The sequence below is a fragment of the Mycteria americana genome, chromosome 6 (genome assembly GCF_035582795.1).
Source record: "Mycteria americana isolate JAX WOST 10 ecotype Jacksonville Zoo and Gardens chromosome 6, USCA_MyAme_1.0, whole genome shotgun sequence".
NCBI classification, from domain to species: domain Eukaryota; kingdom Metazoa; phylum Chordata; class Aves; order Ciconiiformes; family Ciconiidae; genus Mycteria; species Mycteria americana.
Genome location: NC_134370.1, coordinates 32,873,320 through 32,895,985, shown reverse-complemented (window position 1 = coordinate 32,895,985; position 22,666 = coordinate 32,873,320). Strand labels below are relative to the sequence as shown.

Below are 22,666 nucleotides of genomic sequence, written 5' to 3'. Positions count from 1 at the left end.
GCTGGAAATTTTGTCCACGTTTTGAGAGAAAAAATGAAAACATTCTTTAGCCTTTAAATTTTCTGAAGCAAAACACACACAAACAAATTGCCACCAAACAACCGGCAGCTCTCTGGAGCTGCTTAGAGGTCTGGTGTATTGAAAATATTCTCATTGGGAATGGATTAGTAGGCAAATGTCAGGGGAAAGAAGTCAAAGGTGCAAGATAAATTTGGTTTGTTACAGAAGCTGTAATTTATCATCACAATATTGCCAACACAACTGTAGAGAATTGCATATAAATTTAATAACACAACTGCTATATTACATCTATTATCCCGGAGTCAGGTTCGGTTATCTTTTCCTCCTTGAGAAGAAGATTTTTCTGCAAATAATGCCACTGAATCTGGCCATTTATATTTTAAAAGACCACCTATATTACCTTACGTGCAAATACTAGTATAAAAAACAGTGTATATCAAAATGTTGAGAACATAAAATTACACATTGAAGGTGAGAAGTGAAATGTTATATAGTTCCCTAGAGGTGACAGTTCCCTCTGATGTTCAGCAAAAAAATAAAGACAGCTGAAGCAGTGAGAGCTCTACTTAAGCAAAATACACATAAACATGAAAGACAATCTCTTCTGGAAAATGCACAATTAAAGTGCCATTGTCCCCTCCATGCACCTGTCAAAACTGCTTGGGGGTTGTAGGAGCGAAGGAGAAGAGGGGCTGAGAAGAGAAATCAGACACTGCAAATAAGCAGAGTATTTTATTAGAGAGTTATCTCCTTCTTGCAAGAATGAGCGCTCAAATGGATAATACCTTTCTGTGAAATCCAGGTTTCCGGCTTCATGTTAAGAAGAGGCTCTTACCTTATAGGATTATCCATTCTTGATACTGTGAGAAATGCTGCTAAGTTCGCTGTGTAGGAAGAGCACACGATAAGGGTGAAGAGCCACCAGCTTCCCATTACAATTCGCATAGCCACAGAATTGACAGTAGATTCGCCCCCTACAAACAAACAGAGAAAATGAGGGTCTCTCAGCAGCTTCCATTTATGATTACCCTCTGTGTGCCCTGTTATGTTAAACTTTGTTGGAGCTACCCTTCTGCATTTTTGCCTCCCCTCCAGACCGCCCTTTCACTTTGAGAAAAGCACTGCTCCCGTTAAGACTGACAATTTACATTTTCTCCAGTCAACATCTTGCCCTGGATACTGTTCTAGAAAGTCATCTTTCAAAATATTTCCCTTGGGAATTATTGAGGATCAAATCTACAGAACATGAAAAATATTCTAAATAAAGAAAGTTTAATGGTGAAACACGACTAATACGCAGGAACTAAATCATCAGTGTTCAGCATGTAGTAATATTTTGTTTTCAATGACCATTTTAGATTTAGAAAAAACCCACAAAACTGTCCAATGGTTGGTGTACTATGTGTGCTGTATTTAAATCTGCAAAGACTGAAGCATTAGTGTCATTACTTGTTGCTCTTTACAACATTTCAAACAACGTGAAGATTTCTTTCTAGCAGGCTTCAAGCACAGTTATGCTTGAACATTGCTGGAGACCAAACGTTGCCATACAGCTGGTGCTAGTCACTTCAGCGTATGTTTGTGGTGATTATATTTTACTGTACTTAAACCCATCAGGGATGCCACCTTAATGAGATGAGGGACCAAGTTTCATAACAATAGTAAGGATTTCCCAGCTGAAGCTTTATAAGCTTGCAATCACAATGAAAAAAATGTAGAAAAATTTAACAACATACCCATATGTTAGCATTCAACAAAACCTGCCTTCCAAGAATAGTACTAACATTATAGATATGGAACAAAAACTGTGTGGGCAGATTTTGCAAACAATTATTTACAAAAGTAACTTTGTTAGCGGTAGCAATCCTACTGAATTCAATAGGATTAGTCCTATGCCTAGCGATTACTGAGTGTAAAGTTAGTTACATGACTACAAATCACTTTCCTATTCAGTTCAAAGAACCAAAAGATAAACTGTCTCACATTAGTTCAAAACTATATAAATGTCTAAAATTAAATTTAAACAATTAGAAAAGGTGCCCGTTTCGGAGTTGGGGAAGTGTTGTAATTCTGCACCAAGCAGCTCTGTAGTTTATTTATCACGCAATACTTTTCCCAAAGTGGAAAAGCCTGCATGGAATGGGGTTTTTTGACTTACTGAGAGACAGAAAAGCAGAACGTAACCCCCCAAACTTACCTACCTCTTCCCACTTTTCATCAGCTGGGCTAATAAAATGTATTACCTCCCTGTACGAGCCTTCGCTTCTTCGCTTTCATCTTTAGACCGTTCTGGCCAAGACTAACATGTCCTGACCTGCTTTACCCAAGGCAGAACATTTCTGAACATCCATCAGTGGTATTTATAAGCGAGTAAGTACCTTGCTGAACAAAGGCGCCGTACACGACCCAGATGGCACTGTGGAGGGTGGAGGAAGCAGAAGGGCTCGGCTGGGAAGCATTCTGTGCCCTGACTGCCTGGATGCGGTTCAAGACAAATATCAAGACACCAACTATAGGGATGGCTGCAGCAATGCAAGCCCACACCGCAAAGTCGAAAGGAGCAAAGAGAGAGAAGATGTTGATTTTTTCTTCGGGCTTTTTGATTAAGATCCCCACGGAATAGTCCATATACCGCTTGCTGAAGTCCACAACACTCTCTCGTTCTGGTGTTATAGTGATGGCTGAGATGGCTAGGTCTGCTCTCTGCGAGACAAATGCAACAGATCAGACCCCGTCCTTTCACCATGAATTCTGCCAGCGTAAGACTTAAGGAGAAGCTTTTTAAGAACCAAGTGACTCCGTCAATTTCTATCTATAATTTAATACGTTTCAACAAATTAAAATAAATTATCTAAAAATAAAACCAGAATAAGTTTCATCATTTGAACACTAATTAATTGCACTGGTCTAAAGCAAAATAGTGAAACGTAACCTGTCAAAGTATTCTAGGAACAAAAAGCGTCACCCTGACTCCTCTCTGAAATGAGTGCAATTTATTTAACCTTTATCCCTCACTTGTTTTCTAAAGGATGCTTAAAACTCCAAACCATATTAACCTGGTGCACTGCAAGCAATAAGAAAGAAACACCATTTATTTAGGTTGTGTATTTGATGGCAAGGTGCAAAGAACTAACGTTTGTTGTTCTCCCTGCAGAGCTGCCAACTGCCCGTATTCATGAAGGGATTTCATATGACAACCAGGGGGAAGATTTTGTTTGTTTTTTACAATGAAAAAAGTGATTGCAAAAACTAGTAACTGGAATAAGGCACTAAAGGCAACTTAGCTCCTGAAACTGCTTTGACCTCAACATTTAAAGCAAGTAGGTTTTACACGTAGAGCGTCCTTAAAGATTATGCAAACTCAATGAAAGATAAAACAGGAGTTAATAAAGAAGATTCCCAAAGCTGTTAAAGAGCTGCAATTAGATTTTGAATATTTTTCCACCTTAATAAAATCTGTTCTCTTCAAAAAATAGAACGTACTTTTTGTTTCCTACCTCTACATTTTGTTGGGAAAGTAAAGCAAATGTTAGGTGAGGGAGGTCTGCTTTGAAATCCTTTGGAGTCAGTGGAAAAGCTAGTAGCAGAAATACTGTTTAAAAAATACCATAATAGATACTTCATTGCTTCAAAGAAAGCAATTTCCAAAGAAATTTAACAGGATTTCTTACCACATTTTCAAATCAATGAAATTCAAACAGCTTATGTCAATGCAAAATAAGTAAAAAATTCTTTAAATTTCCTAGCACCAACCAAGAATATCCTATTATCATGCACACACTTGCTATTGCTTTAATTGCTTCTATTTCTTCCTAAACATCTACTTACCAGATATTGGGCTGCTTACTAGATAATGAGAAAGCTTTCACTTTCAGTAATAACTCCACTGCAGAAGAGTAACCTTTACTACAAAGGGCAGCAACATGGAATATTAATTCCTTTGATTCTCCTTCTTGGTTAACATTTGTCCCATGTCAGGATAGTGAGAACATGAACAAAATACACTCTAATTTCATTCTCCAGGAGATTCTAAGCTATGGACTTTCTCAATTTACTTCAATGGAGTTCAATTAACTTAGTCCTGATTTGCAAGACTGTAATTAAGAAAAGAAATTTAGTCCTCTCTGTTTCAAATGAACGAATAATCTTGAGATCAGTTTAAATTCTGGTCCTTCAAAACACTTCTGTATGGTATATTACTGGGGAGACTTTTCCTGTTTTGGAGTCAAAGAGTTGATCATTATCAAACACATTGCCACAAAGTGACCCAAATAAAGTCATGCCTACAAAAAAGTAGCAAAGACATAATGACAAAAATTAAAATAATAGTAATTAATATTTGAAGAAGAATACATTATTTTTTCTCTATTTTCTATAGTCATTCGTTCATTCACACACATACATGTCCTCTCTTCTTATTCTTACAACTATGTAAACACAGAGATTTAGACTGATATAATTTATGTTGAGAACAACTGGGAGTAAATAGAACAACAGACTCTGTAGTTCCTATCCTGTGTACAGGGTCTTAAATTGCACAGTATACACCACACTCAAACCACCCATAGCTCAGAAGTGTTCTGCACGGGTGCTTTCATCCTAATTCATTCTCTTGTAATTTGGAATGGAGGAAGGGGAGAATTTAAACAACTGCCTTACAAAACTTTGACACCCTACTCCGAAGAGTCTTTTTTTTTCTTTTTTTTTTTCTTTTTTTTTTTTTTTAATGCAGCTTCTTCTCTGTGTACCTTGTTAATGAGTTCTCCAATCATGCCATTCCAGGAGCTGTTTTGAAGCTGCTGTCCATATTTGCCATCAGGAGCTTGATATATCTCATACTTGAAGCCCAGATTCTTGGCAAGTGCATCCAGGACATCAATGGAAAATCCTTTATATCGTTTTGGTTGCCCAAGTATGTTCTCCGCCACCATCACAAAAGGTTCTTCCTGAGAACAAAAATATATCTTAACTTACACTTAAAACAAGTTTTTTAGTTTGCTTCTCTTGGCAAAAGGATGTTTCCTGAGTTATTCTGGACAACTTGGCACAGATTTTGAGACACTCGTAACCTTCTGAGGCAAAAACTGTAGGCCAGGCAGGATACTATGAGGCACCCCAACCAGGCACCAGTGCTTCAGCACCCAAGTCCTGTCTATGACATTGGGGTTTCCACAGTTCATGAGAAGAGGCAGAGACTCCAGAGGACAATTCAACCCCCTCTAGAAGCTTCCTGGTGTCCGCAGGATGAATTGCTCTCTGAAGTACCTGCCTCTTCTCACTGACCATAAAGAGGGCACAGATACCTACCTTAGATATTAAGTTAAGCATGTGAGTCCTAGATAGGAACATTACTACTGTCCATCTATCTCGGGGCATATCAGATCTAGAAAGCCCCCTTTTACAGACAATGATTAATCTTTTATCCAGGAGACATACTGAAACAAGAGCTAAAAATGCTGCATTTTGTGAATATTTAAAATTTTGAAAATTCAAAGAATAACCTTCATGGTTACTGATTCCTAGAGTGTTTTATATTAAAGTATGTTTCAGGACCAAGGAAATGCAGCATTTTGTGGTATGTTTTCTGTCAGGCATGGGCTCTCGTGTGGGGGAACACTGGGGCTGCCGGTGGCACAGCCATCGCAGTTGGCCGCCTTTGCAACCTGGTACTGACATTCTCATGGAAGGGATCTGCTCACCTCCCACATAAGCTACAGCATAACCTTGCTTGTCACCAGACAGAGGAAAGAAAACTGGGGGCTGGGGGGATTACCTTAATGATCTTATGCAGTACTTCCCATTTATACCATGATTCAGAAAAAGAGAAATAAAAATCACAAAAAGACACCACATTCTGCAAGCTACAAACTACAGTATTTTAGGCAGGAATGCATTCAAGCCCTAATTTGCCCCTATTTAGCACTTAGCTGACAGGAGCTCTGCTACCACTCTGGATACTAGCAGGCAGTAGTCCCAAAAGCATAATGATTTTTTTGGAAAGACTACGCCTTTCTAAAAGATATAGTTTATCTCAATGGGAATTTATAAGCTTGATGGAGGAAACACTTGATTAAATTTTACAGCCTACAGTGTACAAGAGCCAAGATTAGATTATCATAATTGGCCCATCTGAACTTAAAATCCATGAAATGCTGGAAACTGCATATCCGAGTTTAGAGTACGGTATCTGGAATGCACCCCTGTGCACTCAGGCCCTATGCTGGTTCCATGCCCAGTAGGAATTACAACGTAGAAAAACAGCATAAGCAAACAAACAAATGCTCTGTATCTCTGACAGTGCACAGCTTCACATAAAATAATAAAAGGCCATAATCTATCTTCCTTGCTTATGTAACTTATCATCCAAAAATACAGAACTGAAAATGATAGGGAAAAATACTGAAGGAAGTGCCCAAAATAGTCAGATTCTTTTTATTTTGAGCGTTTGTTTCCTGAACTCAAATAGGATCATACCAAGACAGTCACCACTTTGAGTGTCAGTCCTTGTAAGTCATTGCCCAGACGTCGTTCTTGTAGGCTACCGTTCAGTCCTTTCTCAGAGTCCCACGTTGCCAACTAGAACAGAAAGTACAGTGAGTCTGAAGGACTGTTAGGCAGAAATCTTTCAGTATTTACATAAACGTTTAACAGCAGCTTGACCAAATCCAGAACTGGTATAGCAAGGATAAGAGAGGTATGTGTGTTTTTAATGCAGAATCAGAATTAGTGAGATTCAGAGGACAGACATAAACAAGTACCTTGCCTGAATGCGTTTTCATCAATGCCTGTAACATAACTGCTCTATTATCTGTGGTATGTATCATATTATTTCACTTAGATCATTCTGATACGACAGTTCTCTCCAGTAAGTTTATATTGCCTGACAGTCCTCAGGATTGTCTGTGGTCTCACTATCCCACGTTTCCCTCTCTGCTCAGATCCCCTCCTACTTTTCAAATCATTCCCTACTGCTTATCAAAGACCGACCTTTTTTCCTGCTGCATAATGTTCTTGTTCACTGATGGTCATAAATTCTTGACACAGATTCTATGGTGTCAAACTGCCTCCTCTTCTCTCTTGGACTTTCTTCAGATCCTATCTTAAGTCCCATTTTCTCTCTTCTTGCCCTACTTCTACCTCATCAGTAAAACAATGACAGCCCCTCAAGTTCCCAGGATCCTGGTGATCAGACATCTCATATCTACCAGTACTTCATCTGTTAGATGTACCTGGGATGCATGTTTTCAGGATATCTCCCTGGAATATTACATCTAAATATTTTATTTTTCCATTAAATGTATCATTTTAAAAATCGATTTTATTGCATTTTCTGAAAAGAAATGCAGTAAAATTCAATAGAACAGGTTCAATAGAAAAGTCAATCTTAAGTGACCTTTGGATTACTCAAACTAAATATGCTCTTCAGCAGCAGCAGCAGCAGCCAGACACTCCTTTTGCCTTCAAACAGAATCCATGGTGTCATTTTGTTCAGAAGAGTCATAAATAGTATCAAGTAAAAACTATTTCCTTCTTTTTTTTCAGCTGTACTCTTACACACCAATACTATGCTCACATATGTGGAAGCAGTGTTGTTAGCTGAAGGCGTGCCCTGTAGAAATTAAGCATAGTCCAAGATCTGTGAAATGTGGCCTCTCCCTGCCAGAAGCTAATTTTCATGTAACAAGTCAAAACCTTCTTGGAAAGAACTTATTTCACTGAAAATGCCTATGGCTAGATGTCCTACATGATTTATTTCTATGACTTCAGTTTTATCCTAAAGCCGCAAAAATCAAACCAACAAATAAAATGTGATGGGAGAGATCTGTATAGTTTGTTGTTGTTGTACTAAACTAATAAACAGGGAACTAGAAAAGAACAGGACATTCAGTGAATATTCAGCCATCATAACTATCACAACTGATGCAAATTATTCTATAGTAACTAAATCTTCAAAGCCGAGACACAGGAGAGGAACGAATTAAGCTACACCTTTTATCCAGCTGACCATGAGGATGGAGGAGGAGAATGACTGAATAATATTCAGCTTTCTAGTGACACTCCTGAAAGCTAAATATCTCAGATTGAGAACTCTCCTGTGATGCCAGTTTGGAGTGACAGATGAGCTTCTGCACATAAAGGTGTCTGCAGCAATACAGGTAGATACCTATAGCCATGGTATCTTTTAAATTCGAATGTAGATGCTTGCTCTTAAATATGTCCAGATGGTTCTTAGCTTTTGCTATTGTCAAACAAAATTGACCAATTTGTCAGCTGACATAAATCAATATGGTTCAACAGACTTCAAAGACCAGTATAGGTGTGTGTGGTATATATTGTGTCTCAAGTCTGTAAAGAAAGTTTACTGTCTAAGCCTTCTTCAGCTGTCCTATGCAGTAAGTATACGATAAAGATACATGGAAGGTTTTGGCCAAAATTATTCGCACAATCTACAGATGATGATTAAATATTTATTAAAAAATAGGAAATGTAACACATTCATTTATTAATTCACCACTGGTGGACTGACATTTCAATTCCTTCTCCCACTCCTTTTCCTTTCAAAAACTCTATCTGATTTCATATCAAGCCCTTAGACTTTTCAAATACCCTACATTTTGCATTCTATGTTAACACTAAGAATTCCTAAAAGGAGCTGGAAACATGCCAGTGCAAAACCATAAATTTATTCCTTTCATTCAAAAGGAGATAGATGAGGATTCCTCTTCTACACAGTAGGGGTAGGTGCAAGGAGGAGGAGCATATTTCACTTCAGCACAGAACTCCATAGTGTTCTCTACGGAGGCACAAACTATGCAGATAAAGTTGATAAATGGAACACAAGGAAAACCTTTTCCAGAAGAGGTTTTTTCCGTGCATCCTTGTGCTTCAGAACATTTCATTTGTTCAGAAGTGTGCCAATTTTAACTTCCACTTCTTGCAGACAGAATTTTGTTTATAGGGCCGATGTATTTACAGATACATCTACCAATTTGTGACAGCTGACCTGTCAAGATCAGTGCCCGAGAAACTAATTTCCAGCACTGTTAAACACAATGAGTACTGCTGTTATTTGATAAGGCTGTTAGAGTTTCGTTCTTTGTAGAAATATGTACCGTGTTCCTACCAGAAGTCTGAAGCCAAAGGTTATAGCACAGCCATCAGCTGATAGGAGATAAAGGGCTTTTAGATCTGATTATAACAAACAACTGCCTGCAGAATCAGCACTTGTAGGGTGTATTTCAAAAATCAATGGTCTCTGGAACATATATTTAATGGCAGGCTGGATGGGGGTTTTTTGATTCTCAAGTTACTGGTTTATGGGAGTTCAAGTTTTGAAAACAGCTACTTTATTAAAGCTTTTCAACTTAAACCTTCTTCCTAGCTTCTCTTTCTGAAATAGCCATATTGCTGGGAATCCTATAGTTCTAGCCATACATCAGAAGTTCAATCATCCAATAAAGAGAAACCAGAAAAAACAACGGTGAAATACAGACAAAAAGGTAATTTGTTGGAAAATTCTGACTCAAGATGTGCTTCTGACCTTTATCAATATTTACTGCATTTTCAACCAGAACTGCAAGGAAAAGCTTGGGGAGAGAAAGTCACAATATTAACATTGTTTTCAACCTCCACAAGCAATGTATAGCTCCAAACATACACACTCAACACACAAGTAAAACAATTACATGGCTAGACAATCTGGGAATGTCAAATGATAAAGGATGTCATCCAAAATATATCTCATGAACCTGATGTTCAGGACTTTGTCCTGAAGGGTGCTGATATCTGTCAGGATCTCCAAAGAAAACTTGATGTCAAGGTAACTTTGGGGTTCCTGAGTTCCCATCGATAAATTAGAAGCCAAATTCTACAAAGGAGTTTCATGACTTTGTTTATGGTGCAGCTGCTGGATGCCCAACACTTACTTGAGCGATTAGTTCCCCAGGGGAAATCATATTGAGATATCGTGGTAAACTCACACCAGAGAATATCAGAAACAACTCCACAGAAGTGTGAAGACCCTCATCAGCACAATGAGGCAGACAATCCTTCTGCTCAAATAAATCAAGGCTGCATGCATTAACCACTGATTTGCAAGATTTACTGCCTCCTGTGAACTTGATCAATTAGATTGAGAGCCTGCGTGCCACTTCCTTTAGGAGATGAAACTGATGATAAACTCAGTTATTTGTTACACATCTGTTTGTTGGCAAGGTCTGCGTGTTCATGCTGCTCTGCTACACAATAATTACTTATTCCTTGACTCAGGAACTTGAATTTAGTTTTCCTAACTCTGCTGTGAATGCTCACACTGCTGGACTATGGCAAATATCTGTCTCAGGCCCAACCAAATGGAGATGAAAATAATCCCAAACTACTAGTAAATACAGCTGAAATCTGACATTAGCATAAAAAGTGAATATTTAATGTTTATATCACAACAGTGAATAAGATCATCTACATTATTATAGTTTATGATACAACAGTTCCTGTCCAAATAATGCATGTCACTGCTGTCTAACACCATTTTAAGTATGATGCCATCCTAAACATGATCTACTTTTCAGGGAAAATGAGATTCCCATAAGAAATAAAACAAGATAATTTTCAGCAGATGTATAGTAATGTTTGAAAGGGCTGTAATCAATCCAGAGCATGCATCTTACTAAAACCTGAAAACTTTTGTCTGGTAAGTCCTTTGGAGCTAAGGTTACACTATCCAAACAAATTAAATTTGGGAACCCCTGCCTTGAAACCTGAAGAAATTCTAACAGACGAGAAATGGAAGAGAGAGTGTGAGGTGGGCAGTTCTCATGCCATGAGACAGGGACACCTGTATCAACCCAGAGCACATTTTCTCTGAATATGAAAGATGTTCTGTGCATGGAGTTAAATATATTAATCTATGCCACTCACAATCTGATAATGCTTTTACATTAAAGTTGAACTGAAATGGATTTCACTTCGATGACAACTTGTTTCTTAAACTTGAAGTCAACATAGCGTATATCAAATATGATGTCCTTGTACCATATATGCATATTTTGCATGTTGGGGCCTCTGATTCCCCTTGCCAGTCTTGTGAGATGTCTAAACACTTACTGAAACATTTAACATTATAAAAGCAGATTTTAAGCAAACATGAGAATCAAAAAAACCCCAAACAAACAAAATGTAAACAAGAAAATGAATGTTTACAGGAGACATATGAAATAAGGCAGTGGCCCATTAAATAAATGGAGAAAATTGGACACTCCCATGTTGCAGTTCTAAGGAATAAAAGGAACTCCATTTAAATAGTAAATAAAGCAAATACCTACATTTAAGCCCAGGATTCTTTTTTAAATGCAGTATATCAGTAATCTAGGGAATTTGCTGTCATTCACAATATCATTCACAGCAAGGTATTAGTAGGATTCACAGACTGGATTATGTGTCATTCTTAAGGAACTGACAGGATTCCCTGAAACAGCATTTCCCTTTTTATGCCTGGAGTTGCCTTGAAGGTACCAAAATATTGTCATTTGAAATATGGGACCATAATTAAGAAAAATTTAAAAAATGTTTTGGACTGCGTATTTGTATAATTCGTAGTTACATAAAACAGGATTAGGAAAATAGAAAAGTATCAGTTCTCATACTTGGAAGCAACTCCAAACACTGATACAATTTATTTCTATAACAGCTACATAATTATTAGGAATATTGTAACATTTCTACTCCGAAGCATAAGCTTATAGTCATTATTAGGGATAAGATACTGGACAAGATCACCAGCTGAATTGATTTAAGCTATAGCCTGTGGTCCAGCATAACTCAACCTTTTTTGCAGTGAAATACCTGCAAGTCATCTATGTCCAGATGTTTATTCTATTCTGATATTCTGCATTTGTTTGTATTAAAGATGTTTGTAATGTTTGTAATGTTTGTATGTATTACAAACAAATGTTTGTAATAAATTAGCTTGCTTCTGAACATCCACAGTGGGTTTGGAATACCTATGCACCCATAGCCACAGAGCCACTGAGAACTCCAAAACACGTTAAAACTGTGAAGCGGAGGACTGTGAACCAAGACTTAAGTGGTAGAGAAACTCTCAGTCTTTTGGGTCAAAATTTTATCACATCCTGTTCAATGCTCAAAATGCTCAATTTGCCATTACAGGGCCACACAAGGATTGCATCTGCATGGTCAAAGTTCAGAGAAGGGCAGGGAGATCATGGAAAGCTGCTCTCTCCCATTCCCGATACTTCAGCAAACAGCATCATCCATCTGAGACATTAAGCCCTTTAAAGGCAACGACTAGCCAATATAAAGTAAGAAAAAATGGAGAAGTCCTCTGTGGCTGCTATGCCACTGTTGTTTGTCCAACAGGACCCTGGATTTCTGTGCAGGTCAGTGAAGCACATTTATGTGACTGTTGCTGCTTTAATGGGCCTTTAAGAATGTGAGATCTTCAGGGAGAAGAATGCAGCTTATTCTAATTTTAGTGTTTTGCAAATTTATGGTGCTATATAAATGATAATAAAACATCTCTAGAGAATCAAAGGAAGGTGAGCATTAGGCAACAAAACCTTATAAAGAACAAGCCATTCTGGACAAACTTGACTGTTTTTTCAATACTACTGAAGAATTAATAGGTAACTGAAACAAAGATGACAATATTCTTGTATCTGAATTTTAGTTTTGTTTCATACAGGGTCTTGTGAAACCTCACCTAGGATAATTTGAATTTGTTTCCTGAATAAGGACAATATCACATAATTTATAGACTACCTTCTAAGCAACAACGAAGAATGAGGTATCAAGACGAGGAGAGAAGTTTTGAGGTAGCTTAGAGCAAGTCAATATTAAGATCTTATTTACTTAATAGCTTTTTTAATGATTTGAAACAGGAAATAGCAAATTACTAAAATTAAAATGTCTAAGATGCAAAGATATCTCAAAACTGGGAAGTGCTGCAAATATGTCAGACTACAACAGTGACAAAAATAAATGGGAGTGGTAAGAACCCAGACATGAAATAATAATATGCATCTTGCATAATTAGAAGCAAACGCTTATGAAAAGGAAAACTGAGAACTAGACATACTTCAATTGAAGAAACAAACACAGAAATTAATGTTAAAAACTTGTGCAGGCTGAAAGTGAGCTGCAAATGGGTGATGAGCTTGTAATAGAGTATGGCTGCAAAAGTACCAGTGTGATTTTGGACTCCACAGGTCTCATGGTGTAGGCTGCACAGAGAGCAGTCACAACACAGCTGAGAAGACTATACAGTCTTAATACTGTGTTTAGCATCTGTCTGAACAAAATTTAGGCATGCCGAAAGAGAATCAAGGGAGAACAGGACAACTGCTGCTGGGGTGGAGGAGTCAGTTTGTACAAGAAGAGCAAAACATGCAACTGTGAATATCTAAGATAATGATGTCTAGGAAATGGGAAAATTAGAAACAAAACTAGATATAAGACAACAGAACTACTGCTGCTAACTTCTAATAATCTACAGAGACCCTTTCACATGAAATACAAACCACTTCCTAGAAACATTTATTCATTCTCAATGCAGACTGTGAAATGAGAAATAGATAGAAGGGCAGAGCTTGTCTGGATATTTCTAAACAAAATTTTTTTTCACAGGAAAGGTTTGGCACATACAGGATATGAGTAAGTGCATATATGAAGGAAATCAAAGAACAGCCTGACAGCCCAGTGGTTCCTGAGTTCGCCAGAGATACCAGAACTGAACTGGTGTTTCACATACTGCTGGCTCCCAGCCAAAGGCGATTAGGATACTTTTCTCCAATGTGGAACAATTTGGTTCAAGTCCCAGAGTGCAAGGTTTCGCCTGTGTCATGTTTTAACCCCAGTCGGCAACTAAGCACCATGCTTGCTCACCCTCCACCCTCCCAGGGGGATGGGGGAGAGACTCAGAAAAGCACAAGTGAGAAAACTCGTGGGCTGAGATAAGAACAGTTTAATAATTGAAATATAATTATAATAATAATAATGGTAAATTGTAATGAAAAGGAAAATAACAAGATAGAGGGAGAGAAGAACAAAACACAGGGAAAAAAAAAAAAAAAAAAAAAACAAAAAAAACCCCCAAAGTGATGCAACCCCTCACCACCTGCCAACTGACACCCAGCCAGTCCCCGAGCAGCAATCACTACCCTCCCAAATCCCCCCAGTTTCTATACTGAGCACAATGTCATATGGTATGGAATAGCCCTTTGGGCAGTTGGGGTCAGCTGTTGCCCCTCCCAGCTGTGCCCCCTCCCAGCTTCTTGTGCACCCGGCAGAGCATGGGAAGCTGAGAAGTCCTTGACCAGTGTAAATATTACTTAGCAACAACTAAAACATCAGTGTGTTATCAACATTATTCTCATCCTAGATCCAAAACACAGCACTGTATTAGCTACTAGGAAGAAAATTAACTCTATCCCAGCCAAAACCAGGACAGCCTGGAATCTCATCAGTTTGCCACATCTCAGGTTAGTGGATTAATCGCCATCTTTAAGGCTAGTAGGGGGCCGTATTGTCATTCACAAAGGTCAAAGGTATTGGTTTAGTCTTTATGATGAATGGCATAATACCTGAATACTTGAAAACATCAAATATTTTCATCTCTAATAGAAAAATCCATTCCCCACTGCTGAAATGAAGCCATTCCTAGAACTCAGCCAGGGAGAAACTATGTAGAAAGTGCACAGGGGCAATTTAAGGTCCCAGCCTACAACCACTTACAATTGTGCTTTAGCTTTGCAAACATAAGTAATACCATTGAATCCTGAGAGTTACACCTATACAAAATTAATTGAGCATAGACCTAGAATAGAAAATAAAGAAAGTTCAAGAACACTGAAGGAGGGATTTGAGTAGGAAAGAGCAATTGACCTGAACTGACATATCTAAGGAAACAGATATACACCACTGCTCTTCTGAGAAGCCCAGCAAGATAAACGGCAAATGCCTAGGAATAAGATGCCACATGAAGACTGTCCTTGAAGTAGCATAATGCCCTTCAAACCATGTAAGGGAACTGGCTTACAATTAAGAGAGAAGAGTAGCATTAACTGAGTCACTATCACATGGATAGTCCCATGAAATTCTTATTTAAGATTTAAGAAAACACGAATCTCCAATTGCGCGAACAAAATGTACTTCAGCAAGAAGTTGCATAATAACAAGCAGAAAATTTATACAAATTGGAAAAAAAATTCAAAATAATTCGAAGGGCTCAAACCCAATGGAAAGTGATAAAAATTACATTAAAACAAAATGCAAATTAGTATCAGAAACATGTTTTTACCATGTAAGATCAATTATAGTATTAAACCACTATCATCCAGAGAGTAATTAGAGTCTAGGATGTACAGTCTCTTTCTCAATGTCATTTACAATAATTTCTACATAATAGATAGGGAAAATCTAGAGGGGAAAACTACAACACCTAACCCAGAACTGTGGCAGTAGTTTAGGAGGTCAGAGGACTACAAACAGAAGCTTTGGTAGAGGTATTTCAGCATTAATATTCTTCATTCTCTAGAAGCCTGTGTAAAAGTTATTTATTCAGCTCTTGCTCTACAAATTGTGCTGTTCACTGCAATCAACAATTTTGACCTTACCTAGCATAACTCAGCAGTATCTTGCTCCACTATTTTTATGGTTCTTCATTGCAGAGAATATCAAATATTTTGATGTGAGAGGAAGTGGTTTCCTTTATGTTTTTCATTAGCCAAAGCTCCCTTCAATTAAGTGTAATGGCCACATTATTAAAAGCCGACTATTTTACATACAGTAGAGCTCTATGACATAAATGAAGATTAGACACATTGTGCCTTACACTACTAATATTAAGGAAGCTGAGATATTCTTGTACATGCATTTGTGTATACAGTAGCTTTCTGCAGTACTGTGACTGAGGAGTTTCATGCAGAATTGAAGTAATAGTTTTCTGTAACCCTACAGCTTTTATTGACACACTATAAGACTTCTCATACCCCTTGGGAATGGATCAGCACCATATACTTTATATTTTATATTGCATATACATCACATAATATTATATTGAAGAACATAATTTATGAATATTACCTTTTTGCTGAAATAAGATATTGCTCCATTAATTGGCAGACAGAGACATTATTTTGCCAGCAAGTCAGTGAAGGAGCAATGATACCGATTCAGGATTGCTTCTCTTTCCATATTGTGATAGCTGGTGAGCATCTCTGATCTCTTAGGTAACACAGAGAAACACCTATGTCCTACTGTGCCGAGGCTGAGCAAAACGTGTACGGGGCAGCAAATCCACATGAAGCAGGAAAAGGAGCTGACAGGGCATGACAAGATAAATGTAACCTGTTAATATTCATTATGTAAAAGTATAAATAGGCCATCTTCAGCTCTGGTAGAATAAATTGCTTCAATTAATAGTAGTCTTTGAAGGAGCAGTGACTGCAACATGCTGATGTTATTAGTGGGGCACGCTGCAGCAACACAGGCACTGGAAAAGATGTAGTATTAAATGAAGCAATCATAAGAGTGATGAAAACAATATGAACAAGAATATTATCCTCTGATGGTTTCTCTATAAAGTGCAGGCCAGTATTACTCTGTCCACAAATTTTTGCATTTCATTTCCCTAACGCAAAATCAAAAGGCAGTGAAAACAGTGTTGAAAATAAATTGGAGCTATTTTCTTCTAGGATCTCACAGGCTTTCCTCTTGTAAAGCAGGCAGGTAACCTCCACCCTGTCCATCTGCAGTTTTGTCACTTTTCAAGGCTTTAAGATATGAACAACATGCTGTAACGTAGCAATGCTGTTGCTGAATCAGATGGCAGTGTTGCTATAGCAAAAGAGGTACAGGCAGCATCACAATTCTTCTAAGGATTGAATAAATTGTGAGTACCTAAGATACTGCTGAATCAGGCACTTCCCAGGGGTGTTGTAAATTACCAGTTGATATGAACAAGCAGGCCTCTAAGCATAAAATTAAAACTGATAAGTAATCATAAAAGTTAGACCATTCCAAATATAAAGTCCAAACCAGATGTCACAAGTGACTGGCATGAGTTCCTTGCCACCGAGTTACCTATTTGGAAGACAAACAAGCCCCTCATCTTTCTTCTGTAGTTTTAAAAACAAACAAAATTGCTGCCCAGTGAGAGATGGTGGGTGCTGGACTCCAAGGATACTCTGAACGCTGCTGTTAAATACTGAAAGTCAGGTAGTTCAAGAGTAGCCACTTCTGGACAAAACTGAACAAATTCCCCCTGCCGTTACTCATTATGTGTGGGTAAAATGGAAACAAATCCATTTCACACAGAGAACAGATTCTTTTCAAAGCTTCCAAATGCTTTTTGGTGGGAAATTACTAGCTTTTGAGAGCAGAACTACTTGTTATCTATGCAATAGTGAAGTCATCAGAGTGTTTTGTAAGCAAAAAAATCATTGAAAAGTTGGATCTAACAACAAATACAGACTCATGTTGATTTTATACAGGTTCTTGTCCTGCGCTTTGCAGTGTAATAACCAAATACCTCCCTGCAGTGATGCTCTGAGAATTTTACTGGGGAGGGAGAGCAAGAGAGGACGGTGCAGCTGGAAAACTACATCTTTTCCAGTTGTTCTACGTGAGAGCTCTGCACTTACACAATTAACTGGCAACGCTACAATTGGCTGGCTATGCCAAAATATCTGCTGCTCTTTGGAATTCATTACTGGATTCCCTGGATATTGTCTGAGCTGAATGCTTTTGACTTCTCACTACATATTGAAGAAACCTGTATGCATCTGCAGTTCTAGCAACTGAACTTTTCGTAGCCTGGCCCACTCTGTGGTCATGTGAGAAAGGGACCATGGTGTGATTTCACCAGCTGCAGACCTTCTGAAGCTTGGCCATCATGAATTCGCTTTCTGATTCTGGTTGATGGCACTGAGTCATCTCAGAAAGAAAATGAAGTTCAGTCCACTCTTTGGTATCACCTGTCAAGCTAGCTCTCGATCTTGTATTGAAAAGGTGTTCTCTCAAACTCCAGATACTTTTGAAAAGCTCCACAACTTTTTTTTGTAGACAATTATTTAAAAAATAAAATTCTTACTAAAATTTTCAATGCAAAGCTTTGAGATTCAGTGTCTTCTTACATTTTCCATTAAATTTGTATACATTTGCTATTTTATTTCATTTTCCTACCATTGCTATTATCTAATTACCTCATGATATTCTGGTGGCAGCCTTGATATAACAATAAGGATAGTGGAAATGTGGAAAAATATCCTATTCACATTTTAATTCAAAAGGTGTAGATTTATAAATGTAACTTATAAAATAAATTTAAAACCTTAACACAAAGAGGTCAAAGTCTTAGACAAAATGCTGGTACTTTAAAATGAACATTTTCAAAAACGATTAATATTTTATCAGAACTGCTGTCAAGAGAAGCTAATATTCTCTGGTGACATAAATAACAACCATAAATGCCAAAGTTTCCCTGCCAAAAAGTTTAAGTGAATTTTGACTGGCTCTGGTTATCGGCACTGGAATCTAGACCCATATCTATGGAACACTGAAAATTTCTGTAATAAATTTAAAAGTTCAGTTTTTACTGAACTTACTTTTACTGAACTTTCCCTTATTTTGATCTTTACAACATGACTTCACCTTTTTCCTTACTCCTCATAGAACGTGACACAGAATGGCTTCACAATTCGTAGACCTTTTTCTCCTCAACAGCAAAGAAAACAACTGAGTAAAAAAAACATAACTTGGTGTTTGGTAATGGATAATTACCTCTCCAAGAAACGGAAGAATTGTAGATAGCATTAAAGAAAATATGAATTTTCTTCTGTGTAATGATATACATTTAATGGTTTTAATTAACAACAAGCTATATTGAGACAGCTTTCAAAAATATATTTATCCCTTTGGCTTTGTTACATACATAGAGCAGGTTTTGTAAGGCAAATAAAATCAGCTTGTTCACAAAACCAATTAGCAGAGAATATGCAAACATTATATCCACAGATATTATAATTTATATAAACTATATACCAGTTGCTAAGTATTCACAAGGAATATAACAATACACTTAGCTAATCTTTGATTATTCTTCATAAAGAAGCCATGGTAAGCATGGAAAATACTTTTCCATGTTACTGTTTACAAACCTTTTGCTTACAAAGTTTTTGCCCTCTGTTTTTCCCCCCTTTGAACCAATATTGGGAGACTTCTTAGCTTTAAAAAAAAATACTGGAAGTCCAGAATTTCTGAGCAATTTTACGCAGTGACAGACAGTGCACATAGGGTATATAAGAAAGATTACAGTAATAAATACTTTTCCCCAGCTCCACAAACTAACATGTACCAGCAAAACTCCATCACTAGAAAGGATGCGGTAATTTCAGCAAAGCAGTCGAAGGTAAGAAATGAAAGCAGGTACGAAAGACACCTGGTACTATCTGTAATGCTTAAAGACTCACCTTTCAGATTCCTTACTACAGCTTGAAAAATAAACACTGATCTCCAAGAAGCTTTATAAGAGAGCCCAACATCATGTTTGGAAGGATTCAATAATTTAGTAAGTTTATGTAATTACTCCAAAGCTCATTTAATATTGCACCTGATGCTTTGATTTATGATGTTCCCAAAGTGTTGAGGAAAGCTTTTTGACAGGTCAAACCTGATCAAATTAGAAAACAAGACATGATTTATGTGTGGTCCAAACTTCTCAGTGGGAGGAGACAAAGTCACAGGTAAGTAGTGACAGCCCAAGCTTCGACTGCCTGTCTGGGCCCATCTGCCACCAAACCCTGACCTTGCAGGAAGAGCCTACACCGGGGGAAAGGCAGCAGCTCTCTGGGAACGGCCCACCGGTCAGATCTCATTTGCAGGCCACTCTAGCTTAAAACATTACAAGATTTATTCCTACCGTGTAAAGGGCTCTTGGTCACGTCAGAGCAAGTAGTCTTTCAACAATAAACAGCAGAGTATTTGTACGCAGCATTAGGGCTAAAATGGGCAATGCTTTCAGAGGAATATGGATACAGAAATATGGTGAAGAATTACCACAAACATATCTGAGGAGGAAAAAACCACACACGTTACATTCATTAAATTCCTTCCTTACTGCTTTAACCTGATATTCTTTTCGTTGCTATGGTGATTGTTATCCAGCCATTTATACATTTAAAGAAAAAATCAGTATTCCCTCTCATGAAATTCTAAGTGTGAGAAATATCTCCTTAATGCAATATAAAGACTGTTTCCTCAGTGGACTCATCAGGCATTCATTTTCCTAAGGTCTTCTGAGTCCATTTAAACTTCTCTCTTCCCCACATTCTGTGGCAATGAATTCCAAAATATAAGCATACAGTCTCTGAAAATGTACTTTCTTTTATTAGTTGTAAGCTGGCTACCTGTTCATTTTATTAAATATCCTCTAGGTTTCTGTTATGAGAAAAAATGAATAATTGTTCCCATTTTGTCTTTTCATCTCTTTGTTTCATAAACACCTAGCCACACTCCCCTTTTTTGTCTTCTTCCTGAGCTAAAGAATTATGATCTCTATAGTCTGTTCATATAGAAGCAATCTGATATCTCAAATCCCCCTTTTCCCTCCTCTGTATCTCTTCTAGTTCTTCCATATATTTTTCAGAGGGAAAAAAAATAAAATTCACACAAAAAACCAACCCTATCCAAATAATAGAGACTGGCCAAAAATCAGTCCATGGAAAACTGGAAAACTGGCTTTGGAAAGCCAACTTTCTGATACAGTATTAAACCTTTATTTTAAAATTATCTTAGAAGAGTTGCCTTAAAAATCTACTTTTTCTTCAACACTATATATCAGCATTAAAATGCAGACACAGCTGAACAAGGAAAGTGGAAAGCAAATGTCACTTGCCAATAGAAATTGAATATATTCAGATAAGATATACTTAGAAAATGAAAAATAAATGCTTACCTACTATATGCACAGTAAGATGTAGAATTATTTAATGTTTCTTGGAAAAAGAAACTTTCATTCATCAGAAAAAATTATAACACCCTCCATTGTATTAGTTGGGAACTCTTCCTAAAACCCTTCCCTTGCATAACCAAAAGGTGGCATACACGAAGTAGAAAGCTATGAGCTAACAATAATCTCCCTCCTCTCACTAGGCTCAGAGTAAAATAAATTGTTTGTTAGTATTTGGCTGCCTGCAACTCTTCATAAAGCTAAAGGGAATTTTCAGCAACTGCTGAACTTTCAGCATTTCTGTAGACTGTTTTTCTGTCTGCATAAAGCACATCAGGCCTCTAGAAATGTTCCAGCCAACATGGATTTTTTTTTTTTTTTTTTTTGTAATTCACAGAATTGCCTTGCAGGTCCCAGAATGTCTGAAGGCTACAGAATTTGCTCACAAATCAAATTAATTAAAGGAAACAAAATTAACAGCATGTTAATAATTATGGGTTGTTGTCCATATCTCCATGGTACAATATTCCCAGCTGCTTTGGAGCAGATTTAGGACAAGCACTGGTGGCTGAAAGGCCCTACAATCTGCTGGCTGTCCATCAACTTAGTAGCTCGTGATACTTGAGTGAAAACTTGCCCCTTACTAAACTAGATGAGCCTGCATTAAACAGATTAATAACTAGCTCCATGACAGATTTCAAACTGTAGCAACTACAGGGAAGGATGAATGAATAAGTGACAAATATCATCATCACATCAGCCCAGGTGATGCTACTAAAATGCTGTTAATTAGCACTCCCAAGGTCACAGTTAGTCAACAACCTGCGCTCAGATGGGCATGCAAAATGGACACAGTCAAGGATGAAGAAGAAACTCCAATAGCTGAGGTCCTTCCAGAATTGGCAGCTCAGACCGTGAAAGCTATGTCTGTTCATTGCTCGGAGGCAGAAGGAGAGCTCCAACACTGAGGGCCGTCAGTCTGGTACCAGCACAAGCAGCCACTCACTTTTAGAGTCCAGGAAAGGAAAATTATTTGACTGTTTCTCATCCAAAACATATTGAAAAGCCTGGCTAGCTGGATGGATTGTGTACCCAGGTCACAGGCCCTGCATCCCAAAAGTGACAAGATGCAACTCTTCAGGTGGTCCATCGCAAGGCAAATCCTGATTAGAGACAGCTCCTCTAGTGAAGAACTTTGCCTTCACCCTGCTGAGTAACACAGACTTAATCATCTACGATCATAACTGAATTAGTTAAAATGTTCTCCTTTAAAAATATAACCCTCCCTACATTCACCTAGGGCTGTCATAAAAATGGCATTTCTTCATCTCTCCTTTAGGGAACATACAGCTGGCATTAAATATGTATGTATATGATATACGTGATATATGTAGACATGTATATATGTATGCATAAAGAAGCCTGTGCAGTTATCCCTCGTAAGACTGTGGCTAAGTTTAAATTGCTTTTCAGTACTAAATACCACAGTTACTGTGGAGACCTACAACTTAAATAAACTTACATAAATGAAAAAAATGTCCTCAATATTCTTAACTAGTTTTCATAGTTTTTTAACCTAGTTACTTGTTCTTCTTTTGGGATGCTTCTATCTACTTATACCAAGTCTCCTGGTCTTGAAGTGGTACCATTATCAGTTAGCAGAAAGAATATTGGACCTCTCAA

At 37.6% G+C, this 22,666-nt stretch overlaps 1 protein-coding gene across 7 annotated transcripts in view; it reads right to left on the bottom strand.

Moving 5' to 3' along the window:
• The window catches only part of GRID1 (glutamate ionotropic receptor delta type subunit 1), a 563,457-nt gene that overhangs the window by 49,519 nt on the left and 491,272 nt on the right, over positions 1-22,666 (bottom strand). For all 7 annotated transcript variants that reach the window (XM_075505260.1, XM_075505263.1, XM_075505257.1 and 4 more), the window contains 4 exons: positions 6,496-6,597; positions 4,770-4,967; positions 2,400-2,724; positions 857-995 (listed from right to left, as the gene is read on the bottom strand). In XM_075505260.1, coding sequence (XP_075361375.1) covers positions 857-995; positions 2,400-2,724; positions 4,770-4,967; positions 6,496-6,597 — 764 coding nt within the window. The remainder of the gene's footprint in view (positions 1-856; positions 996-2,399; positions 2,725-4,769; positions 4,968-6,495; positions 6,598-22,666) is intronic.